Source organism: Ricinus communis, chromosome 6 (genome assembly GCF_019578655.1).
Source record: "Ricinus communis isolate WT05 ecotype wild-type chromosome 6, ASM1957865v1, whole genome shotgun sequence".
NCBI classification, from domain to species: Eukaryota; Viridiplantae; Streptophyta; class Magnoliopsida; order Malpighiales; family Euphorbiaceae; genus Ricinus; species Ricinus communis.
Window position 1 is genome coordinate 22003128 of NC_063261.1, and position 21942 is coordinate 22025069.

At 31.3% G+C, this 21942-nt stretch overlaps 2 protein-coding genes across 3 annotated transcripts; both read right to left on the reverse strand.

The window, feature by feature from the left end:
- Positions 1-833: 833 nt before the first annotated feature.
- Positions 834-7451, reverse strand: LOC8276144 (putative ABC1 protein At2g40090). The gene is made up of 12 exons (XM_015728038.3): positions 6958-7451; positions 6488-6642; positions 5423-5548; positions 5205-5300; positions 4979-5079; positions 4684-4720; positions 4267-4485; positions 3680-3791; positions 2655-2746; positions 2369-2548; positions 2087-2200; positions 834-1409 (listed from the first exon to the last, which is right to left on the reverse strand). The coding sequence occupies exons 1-12, from the start codon at positions 7139-7141 to the stop codon at positions 1203-1205; spliced, it is 1623 nt and encodes a 540-aa protein (XP_015583524.2). The 5' UTR covers positions 7142-7451; the 3' UTR covers positions 834-1202.
- Positions 7452-8465: 1014 nt separating this feature from the next.
- LOC8276146 (elongator complex protein 4) lies at positions 8466-12577 on the reverse strand. Of its 2 annotated transcripts, XM_015728036.3 has the most exons (10): positions 12176-12577; positions 11764-11954; positions 11382-11608; positions 11210-11285; positions 10743-10899; positions 10277-10279; positions 10106-10184; positions 9681-9840; positions 9505-9596; positions 8466-9100 (listed from the first exon to the last, which is right to left on the reverse strand). In XM_015728036.3, exons 2-10 carry the CDS (start codon positions 11894-11896, stop codon positions 8933-8935), a joined length of 1095 nt encoding a protein of 364 aa, XP_015583522.2. In that variant the 5' UTR covers positions 11897-11954; positions 12176-12577; the 3' UTR covers positions 8466-8932. The 2 variants fall into 2 exon arrangements, with proteins under 2 accessions (XP_015583522.2, XP_002533644.2); XM_002533598.4 differs by lacking the exon at positions 10277-10279 and having other exon boundaries at positions 12176-12573.
- Positions 12578-21942: the final 9365 nt, after the last annotated feature.

The window sequence follows — 21942 nt, forward strand, 5'->3', positions numbered from 1 at the left end:
TGTTCAATAAACATCACATACTGTTCCAGCAATAGAATAGGCATATTTTTCAGTGAAATATATACAACTTAATTCTGTGATGAGAAAATGTGTACGCCCATTACTGAAAGAGTTTATCTTTATTTTACTTAACTACTGTATTACATTAAAGGCTACTTTAGCATTGCTCCTTCAATTTAACATTGCTGTGGATGAAAATATTAGAATTTGTTTGTTATTTTTTCTGTTTCGTATTTTCAGTTTCCATGTCTTAAATTCAAAATATTTATTTTTCAAGAGTAAGCTGAGAAAACCAGAAAAACTATTTCTATGATTTTTTTTCCTGAGCTGGGAAAACAATTTTTTCCTTTTCTTTTCCAGATGATGGCCTAACTCAAGTTGTGGTCTTGATTGGACACACCCACAGGAAGGTGCAATAATAGTCGCTAAAAACTGTTGTGTGTGAACAAACACAACACTGACTACTTGTGTTAACGTGTTTCCGAAAATGAACAGCATCTGGCAGAAAGGACACTATCAACATCAAGCCACGAGAGAGGAGTCGGCATATGCTTGACAAGACAAGCATGACTCAGTTTAGTGGTGGAAAATTCATGTGGAAGGACTGATCAGAGTTCACAGGGTTGAACAAGTAAACATTAGCAAATACAGTGCATCTAGAATGTTGTACAAGAAGAGCAAGTTACCCTAAAATCCCAACAATCAAAGAGGAAAAGATTAACACACACTGTACTTTTAATCTTTTCAATACAGCAAATTCCACAAGACTCGAAGCAAGACCAGGGTCTTTCTCAGTTTCACAAAAGCTAATTCCAATAGACAATGATAAAAAATAAACCAAATAAGATCCTTAATAGATGATACTTGAAAGAAAATAAACAGCAAAAATCTAAAGTTTTGATGTTATTCTTGCATACAATGGGTTTCTTGTAGTTTTCTCTTTCCCAATTGATGGGGTTTTGTGGGGGGCATTAATTAACCCCCATATTAAAATGTGAATATGACACACGGAAAAAGAATGAATACAACATATATCTGTTCCTTTTTCACCAAGGACAAAACAAATCAATGTGTGTCAATTTAGCAGGCTATTGCATTATTTGTGAGGTATGGAGATAAAGAATGGGACCCTAGTATGGTTAGAGGAAAAAAAAAAAGAAGGTAAAAGAAATTGGGTCCTTATAATGAGTTTATAGTGATTTCTAGGATGAACCTGTCAAAGCTCTTCTAACTTGTAAAAGCCACAGTGCTATCTGCATTGCCAGAAGTCGAGCCTCCAACAAGATTTCCTCCAGCCATATATCTAACCTACTTAAAAAGGATTTTCTTTGCAACTTCTTCGCCTCAATAACTGCCTCGGAGGAAACTTTTCCGATGATGAAAAATGTCTCGAGAGAATATCCCTGCAACTGTTTGCCATGCATGACAAAGAAGAAAGATAATTCAGTAATTTTCCTCATCAAATCAAATGAATATCGATAAACAGAAGATTGTATCAGCTATGCACATAAAATTATTTAGTTCCATAAATAAGCACGTAGATGTTCAGCAGTTGGATATATCACATCCCCAAATTCCCTAATCCTTAGCATAGAAAACAAACATTTTTCATGGATGAAGATTTCACACTTGTAGTATTAGCAAAGACCTATTCAACTCAGACATAAAAATTTCCATCACTCTTTTTAATACTGCTGCTTAATTTCACAAGGAATAGGTTCTTCCAGGTTTTGATTTCCGCTGCGCTTTATGGATGAGCACAATCAACATTGAGCATTTATTAACATGTATGGGGTGCTTCTCCCATGGTATTACCCAAGTAGTAAAAGGTGTGATACAGCATAGTTAATAGTCTGAATCCTCCAAAATGGAGGAATGTAGAGATTAGCCAAGGACGATCTCATTGTATCACTTCATTTCTATTTGGATGACAAAAGGGACATGGAAATTTAATGCACCCATGACAGGAACAAATTTCATATGGCTTCCTGGAAAATTTGTCAGATCAGACTCAGTTCCATGTATCATAATACTGTGAGTCAATAAAAAGTAAATGGCAACAAAGAGGTCAAGCGCTGTACAATACCAGAGAATTATTTACTGCTCGTAAACAGTCATTGGTCTTCAACATTAACAAAATCACACGCGGTAGCCTCCTTAGTAGCTCTGAAATCTGAGGAAAATACTGAGATGCGTACATCTGCAAAAGGTAGCCATTGTATAACAAGAAGGTAAGAATCTAGAGACCATTCATTTCACCATCATAACAAGATACCTTCAATAATAGGCCCATAGTTCGTTTCTTAAGGAAATCATTTATATGTTAAAAGACCAGTACTAATCAAGATAAATTATTGATCAACTAGACCTGTAGTTCCGAACGCTCGTTGTCATTGCCTTGGATAACCAAATGATCAACAGCTGAGTCAACAACCCTATTCCAGGGTCTCATAGTAAGAATTCCTGCAAATAGTGCATATAGATCCTCTCCAGCACCCAACTTAACACTATTTTCCTTTATTGAATGAGCATCAGCAAATACCAATGCCTGTGGCAAACATTATACATCAAAATATTATTATTCACTCACACTGGAAAATGCAGATCCACGAATAATGAAAAGAATAGTGTCCAATGAGGCCAGATTTTCTTACCTTCCAAAGGGCAGCATAATTAAATCTAGTAGTGAAGTCAAGTTCTTTATATAATCCATGGTCCAAAAGAATTAATTGTGGTTTTCTCTTGCCTGTATAAAAGGTAAAACCTAAAGAATGAGTACTTCATAACTGAAATTATAGAGTACAAAAGCTTTAGGAGAAGGGTACTGCATGGAGCAGATACGCAAGGAGCATTACTAGTCAACATTAACATATAAAGAAGTTCTGGAGAGAAAAGCGCCGCATATCTTGTACAATGTCTACACTTTGAGATGAAAAAAAATGAACCAACTTGCCATGGAAATATTGAGCTTTTAGCCAAGCTCAACTATTCATAGTAACAGCTTGTCAGATACCCATCTTCCGATGGCAGTTAAATGAAATCTATGCATTGGGATTATTCAACAAAGGATACTAACAAGACAGATTATGTGCTTTCCAGTCAAATAACGCAGGAATTTTTAAGAAATTCAAAATCATATTTAAAGCATGTAGATACTGTTGAGTTAAAATGTTCAAATGACTGCGAGTTGTTGTGCTTTCAAATAATTACCACAAAATTCTTCTAGGTTTATCCAGCTAAAGCTTTCAGAGTTTTAACAAGAGACTAAGAGATGCAAAAGATCTCCATAAACTTCCAAAATGAATTCAGAAGCTTCAAAACCCAGATAATTACTGAAAAAACACAACAGTCAATGAAGTGAATAATCAGCAGTGTAACTTGCTCACAAGTTTAATCAGTCTAATTATGACAATAAATAAAAATAAAGGGTGTCCCACTAATCAAGACCTCCTGCGTTGCAGGCTTTGGGGAGTAAGATGTACAGCCTTTTCCTTGCATTTGCAAGGAGGCTACTTCTGCAGTTTAAACCATGACCTCCAACTCCAAGTTAAAATGGAGCAACTTTGCTACGACCAAGGATCAACCTTTGAATAATAATAAGAATGATATTTTGGATGGCATGATCATTAAAAGCACACAAGAGTAGCTCAATCGCAAGTCAGCATAAAGTAGCACTCACCTAAAATGCTTCTTCTATCAGAAGGCAAAGGGCGAACCAATAAGTTGGCAGCATGTGGGTCACAATGCACAAATCCATGTTTAAACATCATCTCAGCAAAAGTTTGACTAACCTGCAAAATAACAAGCAACATTATTATCTCAAAAAAATTAGCGTCAGAATTTACAGCTCAAAGATCAATTAGCTTTAGGCCAATTATACACATAATTCAAATTGGCTGGGGAATAATTGACTGCCCCTATAGAAGCCTCAAATGCAACACCTGAAATCAATGTCCCAATATCATGTTGCTACTCCTCAACTAGTTAATTCTATTCTTCACCCAGTGCACCACATTACATCCTGTCATTAAAATAATTGAATTCTTGACTGCCACATAAAATTAAGACATTACGAATCTTTTAATTGGCTGTGTCAATGCAACATGCTAAACCTTGAACTACTTCTAGAACACCTTTCCTGAGAGCCTGCTATATATGGTTTTTTTTAAGGAGGCAAATTCTCTGAAGGCAACAGTTATTATCAGATATGCCAATTTCCTAGCAAAGAAATTTAAAACCAACAACATATCAAGGCCTTGAACTTACTAATTTTGCAACTTCACAAGGTTGAATTCCAAGTCCTTGGATGGCCTTCACATCATTCACTTGTGCAGCATCTATAAATTCCATGGTTAACAACTTTGAAGTGCTCAAGTTCCAATGAACCTTTGGTGCGTAGACATAGTCTGCAATATGAGGGGATAGCTTCCGAAAATTGTGCAGGCACTTCTCACTATTCTTGGCCTCAACTAAAAAATCGAGTTCCTGATGGTCGCATGTAAAGCTAACAATTAATAAATTATGCTAGATCAAAAAAGATAGAAAGATGGAGGGAAGGAAAGGGACTTAAACATATTGCGATAGATAAAGCATTTTCTTCAAAATTGTTTTCAAGGTATTTGGACATGCATTAAAAAATCTTGAACATTCAAAACATTTAAGAAAATGCTAAAACCTACTTGCCTTAGGTACACTTTCACGCATTTCAGCAACCAACCATCTGGAAATGGAAACAAAGAAACTTTAATTGACCAAACATTATCCACTCATACAGATAAGAGAAAGGTACATCCGAAAAATTAAAAAGGAAATGTATCATTTAATTATGAATAGCCAGCTCTCCAAGCAGTCTCCCTATAAGAAAGAAGACCGTACAAGTAACTGGTGCCAAGGAGCCATCAATAAAAACTTGCCTCAAATGAATACAGTTGCAATCCCAATCTAGTTGGGCTGGGCTACAAAAAAATAAAAATAATACCTGTAATCAAAAGAAGGGAAAAGCCAGTGTAGAGTGTTCACGATCATTTCAACAGATGCATTATCTGCAGCCGCAGTATCTGTCATGTGAGTGTGCTGAACCTGAATTTCGAGAAAATTAAATGGCAAAGTTGTGCCTAAATACAGATATAATTTTGAAGAAATATAATTCAACCTAGCACATACATATTAAACCTATTTTTATTTAAAGTGACAATAATGAAAACCTTCACAGCAACTTTTTGCCCATCAGTTGTCCGAGCAACATGAACTTGAGCAAGAGAAGCACTTGCTATAGGAACAGGATCAAATTCAACAAAAACCTGCAGATAATAGTAAGACTCAGAACTTAAATTAAACAAATGCAAACTAGCAGCTAAAAGATGTTCTACTGTTTTTTTACATGTATGCCATGGTCCCAAAGGACTTTACAAATGACACATACTTTATCTGGGGTTTCTCCAAGCTCTTTCTTGAAAACTTCACACACTTGATCATATGAAGAGACTGGACATTTATTCAGCATCGACTCCCTCATTATCTTGACATACTCCTCAGGGACTAAATACTCCTGAACAAAAGAAGAAAGAAACAATTATTATCCAATGCTGTAATCATTAACTATTTGTTTGGGAAAAAATTTAGCAGGGGGGAAGAAAATGAAGGGATAAAATTATGTACTTTTCATTTGGTTTGAAAAGAGGTGAAAGTCAAGGGGGAGAAAGTGAGGAGAAAATAACTTTTTTATTTACAGAAAATGATTAAAGAAAATAAGCCCAAATTCATGTTTTTTTTCTTTCAATAAAATGAGATTATTTTCTGTATTAATATTTTAAGAAGGTAAAGAGTAATTTAATTCACCTTTCTCCTCATGTTGAAGAGAAAGAAATTTTTCCCATGAGGTTTAAAATCACATAATTTTCTTCTCTCCTTCCTTTCTCCTAGAAAATATTCCAGCATCTGCTGCCTTCTAGAGCCTTCCATGCAGCTGGTGCTGCTTGGCCTGCCTTCCTGGTGCACTCGGCCTTTCTCCTTCCTCTCACACACACACACACGCCTCACCCCCACCCCCACCCCCTCCTCTCTCTTTCCTCCCACTTCCAAGCATAGGGTAACGGCATAAATACCCAACAAACCATCCAAATTCTAATAAGGTAAAGGCAGATTTCATAGGTCTTAGAAATGGACATTTAAGTCCGACGAATCAAATTACAAACCTTTTTCGAGATGAGCAAATAAAATAAAAGCTGCATGAAGAATTCTAAATAAAAAGAAAATGTTATCTTCACTAAAATTAAATCAATCTAAATACAAAAATATCTCAAAATACTTTGAAGAAAAAAAAAAACTTAAATTCCTTGTCAACCAAACAAAAAAGTGGAATCCTACTCCTAGAATTGGATTCTACTCCAATTCTGAAGGGTGCCAAATGCATGCCTTAAGTGAATAGATAAAACCAATAACAAAAAGAAACTAAACGATAGTTAAGAAAGCATAATGAAAGCAATACCAGCTGTCCAATGTGTTGACCAAGCTTGATATATATTCCTCCATTTTTGAAACATAGTTCCTGGAGCTTCCGAGCAGACCTTAAGTGAACCTCATGTTTCATTTTAGACCCCTCAGCACTTCCTTCCGGTAGTCCCAATAATGAGTATTCATAATCTAGTAATAATATACAAAAAATCATCATCACGAAAAGACAAACATAATATAAACATATAATTCAATTATGTTCCTATAAGTTACTAAAATCTCATTAAAAATTCCTTTACAAGGTTTTAGATACATATTGTGGAATTATTAATTTAAGTAATTAACCTAACCTGTCAGAACTCATGAAATGATTCATTAAACTAAATAATATAAAATAAACTTCAAAATTAAGAGTATTAGTAAAATTAATGAAATGAGTAATCTAAATGTGATATTCTTCTAATAGAAGAAGTTTAAACTATAGGCTAAGTATTTGAGATATACCAAAGGCGATAGAGGCGGCAGTTATGGCGTCACGTGCGAGGCGGACAGGGACGGTAGTGCAAAGTTTCAGTGCCATTGCCGGATCATCGGAAGTGGCGACGGTGGCGGCAGCACCGCCTGTTAAAATTGCGGTGGCTGCCACCGCAAGTTTGGTCCTGGTGCGCCACAGGGATCTCGTGGCCATGTTTGGAAACGAATATTGAGAGAATTCGCGGCAAGTTAAAAGCGAGCGAAAATGAATTAGTTGTAAGGCATACTGATAACGTTAGATGGTCAAAGTTACTAACATTTATTATTTTGATAAATACAATGCCATAACTATATGCATCATCTCCAATTCTTGCTGGACCACTCCCGGCCCATAACCTATAGTTTTTCTGAAAATTATCATGTTTTTTAATCAAAGTTATGATTTTTTTTTTTTTCGTTTTTACAGAATTAAAATACCAAAAAATTGATTTTTTAACTTCTTTTTCAAATTTATGATTTCAGTTGTCTTTTGATTCTTTTTACTTTTGGATAAAATAACCTACAAACAATTGAAAACTAACTAAATAATAACCATATCAAAAATTTAAAAAAAAAAATAGAAAACAGTATTAAAAAAAAAACACATTAAAACCAATATTTCGATTGATTTAATGGTATTTTTGAAAATTTCCCTGTAGTAGGCCTAATGTTAAACAAAAAAAGAAAGAACTAACTGTTGGGTGTTTTAACAATTATTTTACATTTTTGTAAAATTAATTCGATTTATAATGTTTGGTGATTATTATTAATTAAAGATTTTAGTAAGAATTGAGGATTCCTTTGATATGAGACAAGTAACAAGAGAAAATAGCACAAATAGAGATTTTAGTTATGCTTAGATTGTATAATCAAAAGAATTTTCTCGGAAATAGATAACTCAATTTTTTTTATACTAAACAAGGCTTGACTTGTGTGGCAAAGGGTGAGCATTCGGTCGATTTAGTTTATATCTGTTGAATAAAGCGATTCAGTTTTGAAAATAAATCAAATCAAAATTGATTTTTTAAATAAATTAAAATAATCAAATTGTATATAAATATGAACCAAATAGGATGTAAACTACAATAACCAAACCGAATTTAAAATCACTTTAAAAATTAAATTTCATATTAAAATAAAAATAAATTTTAATAATATAATTAAAAATCGGTTATTTCAATTTTTTTTAACATAAAACTAAACCAAACCAATATTTTTTCAGTTTTTAAAAAAGCTAAACCAAATAAACCTAACTTACAAAAGAATAACCGAACCTGACTGAACAATAATCGATTCGGTTCAATTTTCAGTTTATTGGAAATTTTGCTCAAACCCAGGTGTTTCCATAGCCCATTAGATATCTAATGGACAAAAAGAAAGAAAGAAAGATATTTATTTTGTAACTGTTAGAAAGCAAACTAGTTAAATGCTCAAACTCTTTCAAATTTCTAATGCAAAATTGTAAAATCCATTGAAAGTTGATCCAGGAGAAGAGCAAATGGGTAACCCGAGACAATATAAATTCAAAGAAGCTGCATGAGCCAGAATAATATTACAAAGAATACTGCATTAGACAATATAAAAAGCTCTATCTTGCTACTGTTTCTTTTGCAGTTAGCATGAACACAAAAACTATAGTGTTTCACACTTCAGCTCTCCATAGCTATATCAACTCAATTTTGCAATACTCCACCAACATAATATGGTTCTATGGACCAAACTAACTGAAGTTAAAATCCCATAATGAATATGGCAGTGCCAGCAGCAGGACTGACGGACCAGACCCTGTTTCTGAAGTTGATTGAGTTACAAAATACTGAATGAGATGATCGCAAGCCAATTGATGAGAAAAGGTCTCAAAAATTCAGACAACAGGAGAAATACTTTGTTCCTCTATTCAGGGCCAGCTCTTAGTGCCACTTCTATAAGGTGGAAGGAATTCCACTTGTAGCAGTATGCAGTCTTGCTAAAAATCAAGATTTCCAGTTTTGGAAGAGCCAGAACAACTGCCAGATGCTCCATATGAACTCCCACTTGAACTATCTATAGGAGCTTGATTTAGACATTCTAAAACCAAATATCTACGCTTGTGCAATTTTATTGAGAATGTTGTTGCATCAAGAATCAGAGGAACCTGTTGCCATGTTGAAATCAGTAAGACTATGAAGAATAAATGAACAAAATGTTAAAGAGGTCTTTTCGTATACTCAAAACTGCTGGTATTCTACATGGAATTCTTATTTGAAAAATCAACAAAAGCTCTAGAACAACAACATAACAAACCACATTAAAGTAAACTCATAGGATCCAACAATAACAATGACACTGAACTAAAGACTAAATTAATCTGTTTCAGGGCCATGCAAAAAAAAAAAAAAAACATCTTATCTTAACTTCAATGAGCTACAACTGCAAGAGTGGGTAAGGAGGGAGGCCCTCGCTGCCCACAGTGTATGTAAGCAGGCCCATGCATAAACACAGACGAAGAGAAGTATAGCATTTCAGATATAACTGCAGCAAACCACTTTGACACGGTACCTGAGTATTGATTCGCACTACTTTGTGTACGTTAAGGAAGCCAATCATATCTTGGTAACCAGTCAGGAGTTTGGCCAGTTCCTTGTCATCATCTGAGAGAAATCAAGAAAGCAGTTCAGAGAAGTTGGATAACAATTGAAGCATACAAGAAAACAGCACATGTGAAATAAAAAAACCTGGGATTGCTTTGACAGAAAGTAAAATGTCCGACATGTGCTGCCATCTTTTGCAAAAGGAATCTGAAAGAAGAGAAGGTGGAAAGGTAATAACAGCAACCGCATTTGCAGATCGTAGCATGCTTTTCAGAGATCTTATAAAAGAAAGCACCTCCCATTCCTGCAATTACCATATATTACAAAGTGTAAATGGGTAATGCCTGCTGAATCTGGAATTAACAATGTATATGGACCAATAAAGAGAAGAAGAAGAAAAAAGCAACGGCGGTTCTCAGCTTTGTGAAAAGTGGCAAAATACAACATCATTATCACTTTAATAAATCTCTTCAGTATAAAACAGTATAGAAATTTGTAACAATTTTAAAACTAAAAACCACAATCTTAAGGTAATCAAGAGAAGAAGCAAAATATAATTGCCCGCAGACCTTGTTGGAATACTCGCATTGCGGAGCACATAATGACTGAATAGCAATACGACCAATGGAAGAAATACCGCCATCATTTCTGGAGATATGAACCAACAGATGGTAAGAATAGTATGGGGACAAATACAGCAATAAAAACGCAAGGTCAAAGAAACAAGTTGCGTAACACACCTTCTTCAGACAAGTCAATACCAAAGCATTATCACCTCAAACAAGCCCACATATAAGAAAAAAGAAAAAAGATCTTTATTCTATTTCTAGAGCTAAAAGCAGGATGAGAAACTAAAATAAATGAAAGAAACATGAAAAGAAAGTAGTGGCATCCTAATCTGCATATGCTAACAGAGTTTGAGCTCGTTGGAATTGGCGTGGCCACCAGCTATTTGTTTTGGTTTTGGTACAATATTCATCTACAACTGCATTTCAGTTTAAAGTTTTTCATAACAGCAAAATTTTTTTATCACTTTCGTAAGATATATTGTGACATACATAGTCAAGCAAATGCACGTGCAATGCCACCAGTCAAGATGATCGAGAAAGTAACATATTTCGCAGACCTACTTCACATGTATGCCCATTCTGTAATAAACCATATATTTTCACCTAAGATTTAGAAAAATAAAGCATTTGGTCTTACTGAGGAAACTGAGCTAAAAATGCAGAACAACGATCCTGAAGAGTGGCAAGATTTGGAGAATCATTCACACTAACACAATCTACACGCTGCCCACTAAAAAAATGCCTCTCCAATGGTTTCCGCAAGTCAAAGTCATTGCAGAATTCTTGCTTGCTATCTGAATAAAAAGTTATGCTCTTAATAGGAATTAAAAAGAATGGAAATAGAAAAGAAGAAAGAACAGAAAGACAGAATAAATTGCTCATTCCCAGGCTTATATAAAAGAGACTGAAATGGTATCTAGCTGATGCTGAACTTACAGAAGAGTAGTGAATATGCTAGTTCAGGAAGCATGCTTTTTTAAACCACTTGCTTACAACATCATTCAACAAGAAAAATATATTGCTCAACCTTAGTGCTATCCGAACCAAGCAGCACCAATATTCAAATTAATAATGAAATGGAGAAGGAAAGGAAAATGGTCTTACCTCTGTGGCCATCAAAAGTCTGCTGGTTTTCACCAAAATACTTCTTATACTGCCAAGCAATTCTCAACCCCTTCTCCTGCATTTGATCAAGATTTGATTTATACGACGAAACTACCTTTAAACCAGAAAAGAAAGACAACAAAATTGGACTTTAATTGGAAAAGTGAAGCACCTCTTCTGGATGATGTTTACGCAACTTATCATCTTTAGACGAGGATGGACTAGGCAATGTACCCAAAAATACTCTCGGTTCTTTAGATGGACTAGAATACAGAAGAGGTTGGTTCTGAATAAGTCCTTGAGACATAAAATTTCTCAACAAAAGCATGTGATGAGGTGCTTCAGCATCTTCCATTACCATGACTAGGCTTCCCAGAGGAATCCCACCACCCAGTATCTCTAAACGTTGAACAACAGACAAGTAAGTTACTTGCCATACAAGAAACTTATAAACCAATGCCAAGTTTTCTTTTTTAAATAAAGTGATGCTTGACATCAACTCTATCTACGTGTGTGTAAAAAGTAAAAGAAAGCAATGAAAGAAGATTACTTACTGTCAAGATCAGATATCCCAGAAGAAACAAAGAATGTGCCATTAGGACCACACTTGATTCCAGGATTTTGAGAAGAAGATACAGCCAATAAATTGCGAGTAAAGCTACTTGACCGGTTCTTAGTAGCAGCCATTACTACATCACCAAATTAAAGCTCTCTCTCTCTCTCGCTCTCTGAACAATGCCAGCAACTTCCAAAATGCGATACCCAGTTGGTAAAATAATCAAAACAAAAAGAAGTCAATATAAATTACAAAGGTAGCTTATTTTAAGTTTCAATAACCAAAAAAAATAGAAATTCATGCAAGTTTTTCGTCGAACAGCTTATATGCAATAGAAAAAAGAAAACGCTTTCTGATAAAATAAAGTTAGATATCGGCAGCCTAGAAATCAATTAATTGCTAAACTTTACCTTGCCTTAGTTCCTGAAAGAGCAAAATATAAACGGGGAATAGAACGTTATTTATTTTCTTTCCCTTTCTCGGTAGCCAAACGGAAGCCTGAACTTATTGGGATGGATCCATGACAAAGGTCTCTCTTCTTTCAAATTCTGTCAAAATGGTCTTCCACATAACGGCAAATCGTTTTCCTTTTCGTGTCTTGGCTGCAATCTAAAATCCAGAAAATGGACAAAAATGTATAGGCCCGGTTTGGTGAATTGGGCTGTTAGCAGAACAAAAGGCTATTATTTGGTATTTGCATCTCTGTAACACCTTTACTTCTATTCTTTCAAGAATTGCAACAATACTGTCTGAGCAATCAACAAGGTGATGAGTAAAACTGTTAAGAACCTCCAAGGATTAGAACTACGAACCCTAATGATTATGAACCCGTGAATTACTATCTTAGAAACCCAAGAACAAATTGAGTTTCAAAACCCAAGAACCGCTTAAATCAGGATTACGGTATGGTTGATCAAGATCGAACCTAAAGAAAACTAAGTTCTTTAAACCCTAACCCTTAACACGCCACAAGGATAGATCAATTCCTTGATAAGTGGTTTATGCATTCAACAAGAATTCAAGAATTCAAGCAAATATGCAAAGGAAACAACAACTATATTTTTATCAAAATTTAAATTTTTTTCAAAACACAACTTAAGGGGCGTTTTTATAGCCCACCTAACATAAGAAACCCTAGTAAAACTATTAACCCTACCGCCACATAAGAAAAATAAAGTAATAACATTGTTCGAACTTAAATAAGAGATTTCAAATTTACATTAGTCTTTGACTAAGAAACATTAAATAAAGCTCCCATTCGGATGTGCTTTCCTTTATCAACTCCCGATCTTGCATATACCAATTAAAGAACCTTTCCAGAATTGGGCCAGCATCTTCAATGGATCCTTACCTTTATCTTTGGTTTTCTTGTTGTCCTCCATCGTCTATCTTAACGTCCATATCAAAAACTATGATGTTAATACTTCTTGTGTGAAAAAAGAAATACTGTAAAATCAGAAGAGATTGGTGTAAGATATTGTATGTGGGTCCAATCATATCGTGAAACTGTAAATAATTACTGAAAGTGATATAAAATTATCATATGAATGCTTATAACTGGTCTGATAATTTAAGTAATTTAGGTGAGTTAAAGAAGTAAGTCAAGACGATTTTTATACCACTTGATGCAGCACAATTACAATGAAAAGAACCAACGAATTTGAAAATTTTGTTTTGTGATAAGAACTGCATACAAGTGAATTTCATCACAATATCTTCAAGTTCCCAATTACAAATATGGTACATTCGTTACTGTTCATAATCTCAAAGCTTTGACTCACATCTAGTCAGCTCATAACCCATAATTGGATCAAATTTCACAATCTATCTTCAACTAACCAGCCTATTTCATGCCAAAAAAACTGGATCTCTAACTCTAGAGCCCTCCCTTACTCCATGATGCTTTTCCACATCTAACAGGTTTCAGCTTCCCAAAACGAGGAAGAGTGAAAATATTAGGCCTTCATAATGCTGGTCCATAAGGTTTAAGGCTTAGATACCATATTTGCTTAAATCAGAAGGGGGTTTCAACCATGAAAGCCCAGCCCTCCACCCATTTTGGATTTGCCAAAGAATGCTACTTGACATACTGAAGAAGGCCCTTGCTTCCCTTCTCAACTGCCCACCAGAATCTAGAAAGTAATTTAGCTGCTGATGAGCATGTAAACAATTTTATGTCTTAGACTCTGGCATTTCATTTCCACTTGAAAGCAAATTCTTGGGGAAGTATACTCTTTAATTTGGATTATAACAAGCAGGAATAACATTGGTGGCTTTACATATAGCTATATGGTTTAATTTGCCATTTCTTGGTATGATGATTTAAGAGGAAAAAGAATTTCACAAGAAAAGCAAAAAGAAACAAAATATTCTTGGACCAAAATTAGAACAATCTGAAAGTTAAAGAAGTTCATAACAGCAAAATATGACATAACAATGTGATTGAGGTTGGTGTTTGATAAAATGTTAGAAATATTTATATTTATATTATATTTGATTGAAATTTAAAAAAATATATAAATTTAAAATTTATATGTTTTAATTAAAAATAAGATTGAATATAAAATCTAATATAATCAAATTTATAAAATTAGTTAAATTTCTAACAAAATAGATAAATTTTTAATTAAATTTAATATTAATAAATTACTAAACTTTATTAAAATATTTTAAAATTTTATTTTATTTTTTCTCACTTTTTTAAAATAAAATAAAATTTGTAATAAATTATAACAAAAATATAATATATTCTAAAACTAAATCAAGAAATAAAGATATAACATGAAATGTTGGGCATGGAAGGGACTTAAATTCCCCCCAGGTTGACACTTAGAAACAAGTCGCATCATCATTCATGACTCGGATGGTGACCCAATTGGTAGTCAATTACATGCACCAAATTCATGAATCATTAAATACCATACACTCATCCATTAATCAAATCAAATTAGAAATAGTAAAGATTGTGATAAAATAAATGAACGAAATAGGATTATCTTTTTTATGTATAAATTAATGGTAGATATTATAGTAATATCCACATCTAGAAACATTAAATCTTTTTCTTATAAACGAAGCCAATAACTTTCATATAAAATAAAATCTAGTGTGTCCGTGTGTAATTCGTGTGGGCTCAGTACACCTCATGCTTCATCCCTTCACTAATAAGGCGAGTTCCTACCTGTCGGATAGCCATAAACTTTCTTTTTTTTTCTTTTTTTAATATTTTTGTAGTCATGAACTTTAAATAAAGGTTTTTTTCTTTTTTCATTTCATATTTAATTTTATCTATACATATCAATTTTAGTTTAATATAAAATATTAATTTTAATTTGAACGGTATTAAAAGATAAATATTAGATAAAAAAAATAAAATTTTAGACATTTTCAATTATTAAAATTGATATTATTAATAGTATTATAAATATATACTGACTATCAATTAATGAATCCAATTAATTTTAAAATAAATAAAATATTTAATATTCGACTACTGAATTTAATTTTTTTTATATATATGAATTTTAGTAAAATATTATTTCATAAGTTATAATATAAAATATTATTTCATTAAATTAAAATTAAAAAAATTTAAAAATGTATCTTAATAAATCGTCAACAAAATAAGAACATTCTAAAATTAATTTACAATATCAGTATACTAAAAAAACTAGCATTAGTGATAATAACATCCTAATTAACTTTATTAGCTTTATTATATCATTTTTAAATAGTAATGTTATTACAAAATTGTTTATCCTTCTTTTTCCTTAAAAAAAATTCATATAATTATTTATTTTATTGCTAATTAACTCAAATTCTTTTTAAAAAAAAACTTTAAAATTTCGAAAAAAAACTCATAATATGTTTTCTTTTGGCTAGATATTAATAGTACTTGGCACACAAAATTTTTTAGTTTTCACAAGTCACATTTTCTTTATCAAATTTATTATTTAATGTTTAATTTATTATTATTTAAAGTTAAAAAGCCTTATAGCTATAACTTGTCTAGGCCTCCACAAATGTTAAGCCACCCACCCCTGCCAACCATTGTGACGATTAACCCAACAAAGATGCCAAAACTCTATAAGCTGAAATTTGCGAATATGGTCAGTCAAAAATTACATGAGCCACCACCTATTTCTTATTTTCCAAACCCATAAAAATGGCTGCTCTAGAACTGGAACTGAATAGGCGAGCCGATTTGACTCTCTTAGCCAGGCCAAAGGCGGCTTAGATCGCAATACATGCATGTAGCTAAATATTGTTTTAAATTTCTATTTCTTGGTAATGTTCTCCAAAAATCTGTCACGACAGCTAAAAAAAAAAAAAATGTAAAATCTTGGACCAAAATTATAAATTTGAAATCCACCCTTTATGGGCTTTGACTAATACATTTATATATATATATATAAAAAAAAAGATCACTTCACCAAGAGGCGCAAATTTGGAAATAATGCAGAAATTTAATATGTATATAATATGTATGAAGATGATGATGATTTTAAATTTGTTTACAACTTTTTGAGAATGCTTATCTTGTTACATTTTGCCTTGGTTTATGCCAAAAGCAATGACATAATAGAGGATTATTGGTATTTATTTATTCAATTATTCTTTATGTGGCTTATGTGGTAGAAAGATTGTGTCATCTTGTCTGTTTTTTTTTTTTTTGAGATTTAATTAATGGGTCAATTATCCTTGTAGATCTTTTTAGGTTAATGTCAAAAGCATTGACGTGATAGATAGGGTATTCACATATCAGATTAAAGGTTTATTTTTAGCCATGACAAAGTTTGCTCATCAAGAATAATATATTGCAACATTAGCTTTCTAAACCTGTAATGAAATGGATAAGGAGATCAGAAAAAAAAAAAAAAAAATGGTCTTACCTCTGTTACCATCAAAAGTCTGCTGCTGCCGAGCAATTCTCAACCCCTTACTCCTACATGCATTTGATCAAGATTTGATTTATACCACTTTAATCCAGGAAAGGAAAAACAAGACTTTAATTGTGAAAGAGAAAAATCACCTCTTCTGGATCATATTTATGCAACTTTATCATCTTTAGACAACAACGATGAAATCATTAGAGTTTAGTCCGGTAACCTGAGTGCCGAAAATTAAAATATTAAATCTGGAATATTTTTTCTCAAAATATGGTATCTATTCGTCACTTTAAAAAAAGATTTTTCTCCTTTTTTCTAACCTAACCACTAATATGCTTAACCATATTTGCTGTTAGAAAAGAAAAAAGACGAGGGTGGACTTAGGCAATTTACCCAAAAACCGCGTCAGATCTTTGGATCAACTAGAGCAACGAAGAAGAGGTTGATTCTGGATATTGTTCTTGGAACATAAAATTCCTCAATAACAGCAAATGATGGGGTGCTTCAGCATCCTCCATCACCATAACTAGATTTCCTAGAGGAATCCCACCAACCACAAAAACTTGGTTCCAGGGTTTTGAGAAGAAGATACAGCCAATACATTGGGACTAAAGTTACTTGTCCGGGTCTTAGTAGCAGCCATTACTACATCTTCACCAATCTCTCTCTCTCTCTCTTTGTTTTTTCTAATCAATGCCAGCAGTTTCCAATATTCAATCCGCAGGTGGTAAATATAATCAAAATAACATGAAATATCAGTACCTAAATTCTAAAGGGTAGCTTAATATAATTAACTAATAAATATGCAAACCAAATATATATATATATATATATATATATATATATATATATATATATATATATATATATATATATATACATTAACAAAAAGATTGTATTAATTTTAAAAAGAATTACTGCATTGCCAAGGGAGACAACAGCTCCAGCATGCAAGCTACTGTAAGAAGATCTTTGATATATATTTGGACTCCTAAATGCTTCTCCCATCTGAGGAGAAAAGCTACATATACATGCATGAGATTAAATTTGGTGTCATCGACAAAGTAAGACATTTCTTCTTATTAGATTTTGTAAAAGTGGTATAACTATAAGTAGTATGTCCTTAGTTATAAAGAAAGAGGTGAGTCCATCTATTCTACCACAATAAATATTTAATAGGAGAGGAAAAACAAACCCTTAATTGGGTTGGTTGGTGTGATAATCCATTATGAAGATTGAATTTGCCTATTCTAAAATTATAAATAAATGGCATGAAGTGGACTTAAATTCCCCCATTTGAAACTCAGAGCCAAGTCGCATCATTCATGACTCAGATAGTGACCTAATTGCTAGTCAATTTTGCACCAAATTCATGAGTCATTAATTATGTGAATAAAGCTAAGAGTTTAAAATAAAATAAATAAAATAAAAAATATAATTTAGACAGATTTTACTATATATTTTCATTCATACATTAAATAAAATAGAATATATTTATAATAAAATAATAAAATATATCATTTATTTAATATTAAAACATAAAATAGTGTGTTATTTATTTATTCAAGGCTAATACACCTAAAATTGGCAAAATAAATATCCATATTGATTTACATGGCCATCACATCTAGAAACATACATAATCCGTCATGTTATAAAACCATCACATTCATAAATAAAATAAATAAATAAAAAATCTAATTTTTGCGTGTGTAGTTCGTGTGGGCTCCTATGCCTTTGGGGTAGAGCCCATGCTTTTATCCCTTCACTAACAGGGCAAATGCCACGACCGCATATATAAAACTAATTAATTAAACACATTTTTAATAATAATAAAAAGTTAGTAATTGAAAATATTTCCTCAGTCGAATCAAACTGATGATCAGAACTTTATAATTGGTTAATATACACATTAACATTTATATATGTATAAATTCTTATTTCAGAATTTTTTTCCAATATAAATAGGATTAGAATATAAATAAATTTATTTTTTATTAACATCTAATATTATTTAATATGTAACTTTATCTAATACGTCTATATATATTCTTCACAAATATTTAAATATTATTAAAAAAAATTATATATTTATCGGATTAAATTAAAAATTAAAATTATTTGAAATAGTATAAAAATAAAATTTATATACTTACTAGATTGAATTAAAAATTAAAATATTTAATTAATTAAATAATAAAAATTACGAATTTAAATATGCTTCTCTTTAAAAATAAATCAACTTAACAGAATATATTTATAAGTTTCATGCTAGATATTATATTAAATTCCTATGTTTGATCTTTAGGTTGACATCTAGAAACATACATATTCATTTTTAAAATAAGACCATCACATTCATATAAAATATAATTTTGCCGTGTGTATTTAGTGTGACGCGGCAATTTTCTTAATCCTTATAAACAAAAAAAACAGTATTAATCGGAAGACCATTTGATGGAATTGTAAAAATTATTAACCCAAAACTCAATTTTGAGATAAAATTAATTTGATTTACTAAAAACTCTGTATATCGTGGACTATATAATAATGATAATTATTTTTTTTTATATTTATACGTCATAAAATTAAAAACTCTTTCAATATGAATAAACAGACCAAACCAAGATTTTTCGATAAGAAAAATATTAATCATTCAAATAATGACTTTAAAGCCTAGGCCGATGGATTGAGAAATTTTAAACTTCATATATTTAAAATTTATGAAAATAAATATTCTTTCATTTAGATTAAACATAAAAAGAATAAAATCTTATTTAAAATAGTTAAATTTATAATGGATGATATAAAAATAAAAATTATTATAATAATTTATCATTTTTTCTAAATGATGAATTTGAGAATTTTCAACTAAGAATTACCTATAAATATATATATAAAGAGATTCGAGTAGTAAACTTGCTCGGATCATAGCTCACTTAATTACAGTCATTTCAAAACAATGACTTACCAGAATCACAAAAGTTAGGAACAAATTCAACCAATATGTGAAGTAGAATTTGACTAGAAGTCATATAAATAAGAAAGACAACCCCTGTTCTTATACATATTAGGAGTAACCCAGCAATGGAATTTAACTGACATTTTACTTTTTCCTTAATTTTTCTACTTATTTCTCAATTATCTGACTTTAAGTGTTGGAGTGGAATCAAAAGGTCCACCTCTGGTAATTCTTTCTTTGAAGGTGATCATTCATCTCAATAGGCGATGATCCATCACCACTAAAATCCATGAATCTATGCCACTTTTTGCAAACTAAACAAAGGGTCTAAATTAAATTCTTAAATTTTATAAAATTCCTAGTTTAAAACCCATCAACCCAAACCATCATAAAATCTTTGACGTGTCCACTATATCATGAATAGCTTTAAAATAACCAAGGAAATGGCTTAAGGGGTACGAACCACTAAATGAGTCCCTATTTGCTTTGTTTTACTTTTGGTACTATGTGGAAGCTTCAACATAATTTCTTGTATCATGACAAGTGTATAGTATTCTTGGCATATTATTAATTCTAGCTAAGCTGGTTCCTCGATTATTACATGCACTTCCAATTCTTGCTCGACAAGTGAAAGGAAACTTGAATTGGATCGAGCCAAACCTATTAATAACTTGACGCTTAAGTAGCTCATTAATTTTGGAAATTGATTCTCACTGAAGCTCTGCCCTCCATTTTAGGAACACGAAAAAGATTGTATTAGGACCATTAGAAGTTAAAGCAATTAACTGGATACGTCGTTATCAACGCCCCATGACTTTTATATTTATTTTGATTATAAAATCAAGTTGATAGATATTATTTAATAAAATTTTAAAAATTGATAACAAACTAACTATTTTTAAATATTTTAAATATTTAAAAATTTATTAATATAATAATATAAAATATTATTTAGTAATTAATTTAAATATTATAAATTAACATATCAATATAATTAAATTTATTATTTTTTAGAATTAAAAGTTTATTATATAACTAAAAATTTAATTTATTATTAAATATAGTATTAGAAATATAATTTAAGATGTTATTTTCTATATTAATTTATTAATTAATATAATATTAAAATATAATTAATATGCTAAATTTAATATCATTATCTGATTAAAAAATTATTTATTAGTTAATATAATATTAAATTATAATTAAAAATTCTATATCTTAAAATTATAGTCCGTGTTTAATTAGAAATGTAATTTATTAATTAATAAATTAATAAAAAATTATAAATTACACATAAACTTGACTCATGTATGTCAAAAGTAGTATACATGGTAAAATAAAAATTATATATATGTCAAAATAATTTCAGAATTTAAAAATTAATATATATAGATTTCATAGAATCCTTATTTTATAATTTTGTTTACTTTTTTTCTTAACGTGCATAAAAGACGAAATATAATTCAACAGTTTATTGTTACTAGCACATTCAATAAAAAGGAAAACTATATTTAAAATAAATGTAAGAATTTTTTTTTTATTTTTTATAAACACATATCAAACAATTATTTATTAGATATATAAATCTAACAACATGATGTTAAATTATGAAATCGTCAAAAGATCAAACTGAAGTCTTTAGCCTACTGAAAGGAACATCAATTACAGTGAATCCCAAAACGAATTTGAAATCCCATTTTCATATCATCGAACTAATTATCTGACTAATCTTATAAATCTGCCTATAAACTGAAACTGGTTAGCTTCAGTCAAAAAATCATATGACCCACCATTGTGGTCAAATTTTCATGAAATGGCTGCTCTAGAACCAGAAATTTTGAAAGCAAGCCAGTTTGACCATCCCTAAACAGGCCAAAGGCGGCTTTAATTGCCTTGCATACAGCCATATGTTATCTTAATGATAGACTTCTTGTTACTATAATGATCTAGAAGCAAAACAATGTTTTTCACAAGAAAACCCAAAAAAATGTGAATCTTGGACCAATACTAAAATAATGTGAAATCAACCCTTTAAATGTTTTGACTAAAAATATAAAAAAAATAAAAATTAAAAGAAGGCTGCTTGGCTACTCCACCAAGAGAGAAAAATCTTTGAAATAATGCCAGAAATTTAATAATAATAATAGTTAGTATTCAAATTGTATAAGATAATGATGGTTTTTTTATATTATGTTTATAACTAAAATCTTAGAGGATGCTTATCTTGTTATATGCAGCTGCCTTTGGTTTCTGCCAAAAGCAATGACATAGTAGAGGATTTTTTGGTATTTGTTTATTCAATTATTCCTTTTATGTGATACAG